The 2,943-nt window shown below is 36.8% G+C and overlaps 1 protein-coding gene across 1 annotated transcript in view; it reads left to right on the top strand.

Annotated features, from left to right (window-relative positions):
* Positions 1-405: 405 nt before the first annotated feature.
* Positions 406-2,943, top strand: part of LOC106678779 (esterase FE4) — a 24,074-nt gene continuing 21,536 nt past the window's right edge. Inside the window, exon 1 of the mRNA XM_014417524.3 lies at positions 406-634. Coding sequence (XP_014273010.1) covers positions 440-634 — 195 coding nt within the window. The 5' untranslated portion in view covers positions 406-439. The remainder of the gene's footprint in view (positions 635-2,943) is intronic.

Below are 2,943 nucleotides of genomic sequence, written 5' to 3'. Positions count from 1 at the left end.
CCCCGACCCATCGGAGTTCATCAGTTGTAATTAGCCATTTTTTTTGTAATTTGTTCTCATAGGGAGTATTTTTTTGTTATTAAAAGGTTTCTTTGTTTTCAATTTAATTTATGTATAATTTATGTCTTTTAAGTTAATTTACAAATAAATGTTTTGTCCGAGCCAGTGTTTATTTTTTTTAGTTAAGCTTTCCAACAAGGAGACTATGTCGAATTGAGGTGGCTTAACAATCATTGTATATAATAAGTTTTGTACAAAATAAACATGATAAGGTTTTTGTTTTTTTTTCTTGAAATTAAAATTATTAAAGTATTCTTTTAGTTCATTGAAGATAAAGACGCCAATTAAAGTGCTTCTCTGAGGTAAATAGGCATTGAAGTGTTTATGTTTAGATAAATCTATTTATAAAAGCGATAAGCTTATAGTAGCATTGACCAGGATGGTAAGGATGGTGAGATTGGTGCTGTGCGCCTTGGTACTGTACCAAACCACGGTACTAGCCAGCCAACCCGAGGTGGTTCTTCAGCAGGGCGCTCTGAAGGGTCTATGGGCTCACAGTGCTGGAGGGCGTACCTACGCCGCCTTCTACGGGATACCCTACGCCAAGCCGCCCCAAGGCAAGAATAGGTTCAAGGTAAATGGTTCATATTTCCACAATAACGTTTACTAGAATTAGTTCATAACAAGTTAATTTGCCCTGATGAAAAATTCAATAGAAAAGATTTGTCATGCTTTTTTATTTATTGTTATTTACAACTCTATATAAATATATAAAAGTAAATTTGCAGTTAGTAATAAAATGGCATGATACAAAGGTGCGGAGAATATACCAATTGATTGAAGAGACGAAGATGACGGTATCTTGCAATTTAAAGAGATGAGTGAAGTACAAATACCGGAAATTTTCTTCTCAAGATTATCACGTATTCTGAAACATTTAACACATTTACTAAATGTGTTTTTTGCCGTTGTATATTTCAATAAAAACCAAGTACAAGACCTGCCATATTGATCAAAAGCTTTGCCAACTGTTACCGCTGACGACGGTCCTTCTGACCAACCCCATTTACTTATTCATATGGCTGATCCCCCCTGATTGACTATGGCTGATTCCCTCTGATTGACTATGGGGGCTACCCCTGATTGAAAATTGCTGATCACTCCTGATTGACTATAGCGGCTCTCCCTGATTGACCATGGCTTGCCCCCCTGATTGACTATGGGTTACCCCTCTGATTGACTATGGGGTCTCCCCCTGATTGATCATTGCTGATCACTCCTGATCAACTATAGCGGCTCTCCTTGATTGACTATGGCTTGTCCCCTGATTTACCTTGGCTTGCTCCTGATTGACCATAGCCTGTTCCCCTAACTGACCACGGGTGCTCCCCCTGATTGACCATGGCTTGTCCCCTGATTGACTATGGCTGCTCCCCCTGATTGACTATGGCTTGCCACCCTTATTGACTATGGCTGCTCCCCCCCGATTGACTATGGCTTGCCCCCCTGATTGACCATGGCTTGCCCCCTGATTGACTATGGCTGCTCCCCCCTGATTGACTATGGCTTGCCACCCTTATTGACTATGGCTGCTCCCCCCCGATTGACTATGGCTTGCCCCCCTGATTGACTATGGCTACTCCCCCCAGATTGACTATGGCTTGCCCCCCTTATTGACTATGGCTTGCAACTGTAACCACTGACGACTATCCCCCAGAACAACCCAATTATTCATGTGGCTGCTCCCCCCTGATTGACCAAGGCTTGCCTTGAAAACCTTACCCACCTAAACCCAATAGTTCTTAATCTCTTATCCTTAACAATACCTGATAACCCTCCAGGGCGTTTCAAAAGGAGTTGGCTACGGGATCTTGCAATTTTATGCGATGAGTGAAATACCAATATGGGGAGGTTTCTTCTTCATGTGTTCTTAAACTCTCGTGTACCATTGAACGTAAGTAACTCTATTAGAGCTCATATTTTAGCTTTAATAATTTATTCTTCTTTAAATGATGTCCACTTTGGGTTTCTAGTGTTGTTGGTAGTTTTAAAGATATAGAGCTCTGAATGACAAAGTATTTTTTCTAACGTTTTGTTACAGCGACCATTATTTATTCTCTTTACTTATAGTTGGGAGACTCATCAATTTCGACTAGTAATTATACATAGTTTTCATTAAAGTAATCAGAAATTAGGTTGAAATAAAATATGTATACGGTATAAATAAATAATGAAAGGCCTTATACTTACCTTAGAAGAAGTTTTTACATGAAAGAAATTTTATGTAAATCAATATTTTGTTGATATTATTTTAAATATATCTACCTTTAAGTTTAAGTTTAGGGTTGTTTCATTCTCCTGAATATTTTATTTTAACTTCTTTACTACAAAAGGTATAAAGAGGTACCTTGTATTCACTCAACAATTTAAAATACAAATCCCATAGAATAAAAAGTTTAAGATATCAAGAACTTGCCGTGAAAGTGAAATGCTTTATTTGGTAATGCTGTCCAAATACTGGGCTAGTATAACACACAGCGAACCCATCAATCCATTATTGGACATATATACACTGCAAAACATTAAAATGTTTCAAACAATAATCATTAATACTCTAAATTCAATACACTACAAATAATTTTTTTCTTCAAAAAACTTTTTTTTCCTATATACATACATTTGTTTCCCTCCTTCTCGCATAAAGCCCAATAACAATTTGCCAATTCGTCCAATACATTATTCTCCCTCCTTCACTTCTTCATACTTCTCATCTCCAGTGCCCCGCAACAACTGTTTAATCAATTAAGAAAATTAACAGAAATCATCAATAGATAGTAATGCATAAATAAAACAACACAGCAGAACAGTTTACTAAAAAAAAACAATTCAATAATTTTAATAGGAACAAATACATAAATTTAAGAAAAAACATATGAATGAATA

The sequence above is a fragment of the Halyomorpha halys genome, unplaced genomic scaffold (assembly GCF_000696795.3).
Source record: "Halyomorpha halys isolate HHAL.00 unplaced genomic scaffold, Hhal_1.1 Scaffold159.1, whole genome shotgun sequence".
Classification (NCBI taxonomy): Eukaryota; Metazoa; Arthropoda; class Insecta; order Hemiptera; family Pentatomidae; genus Halyomorpha; species Halyomorpha halys.
The sequence above is the reverse complement of the archived record's forward strand: the minus strand, read 5'-3'. Positions and strand labels throughout refer to the sequence as shown.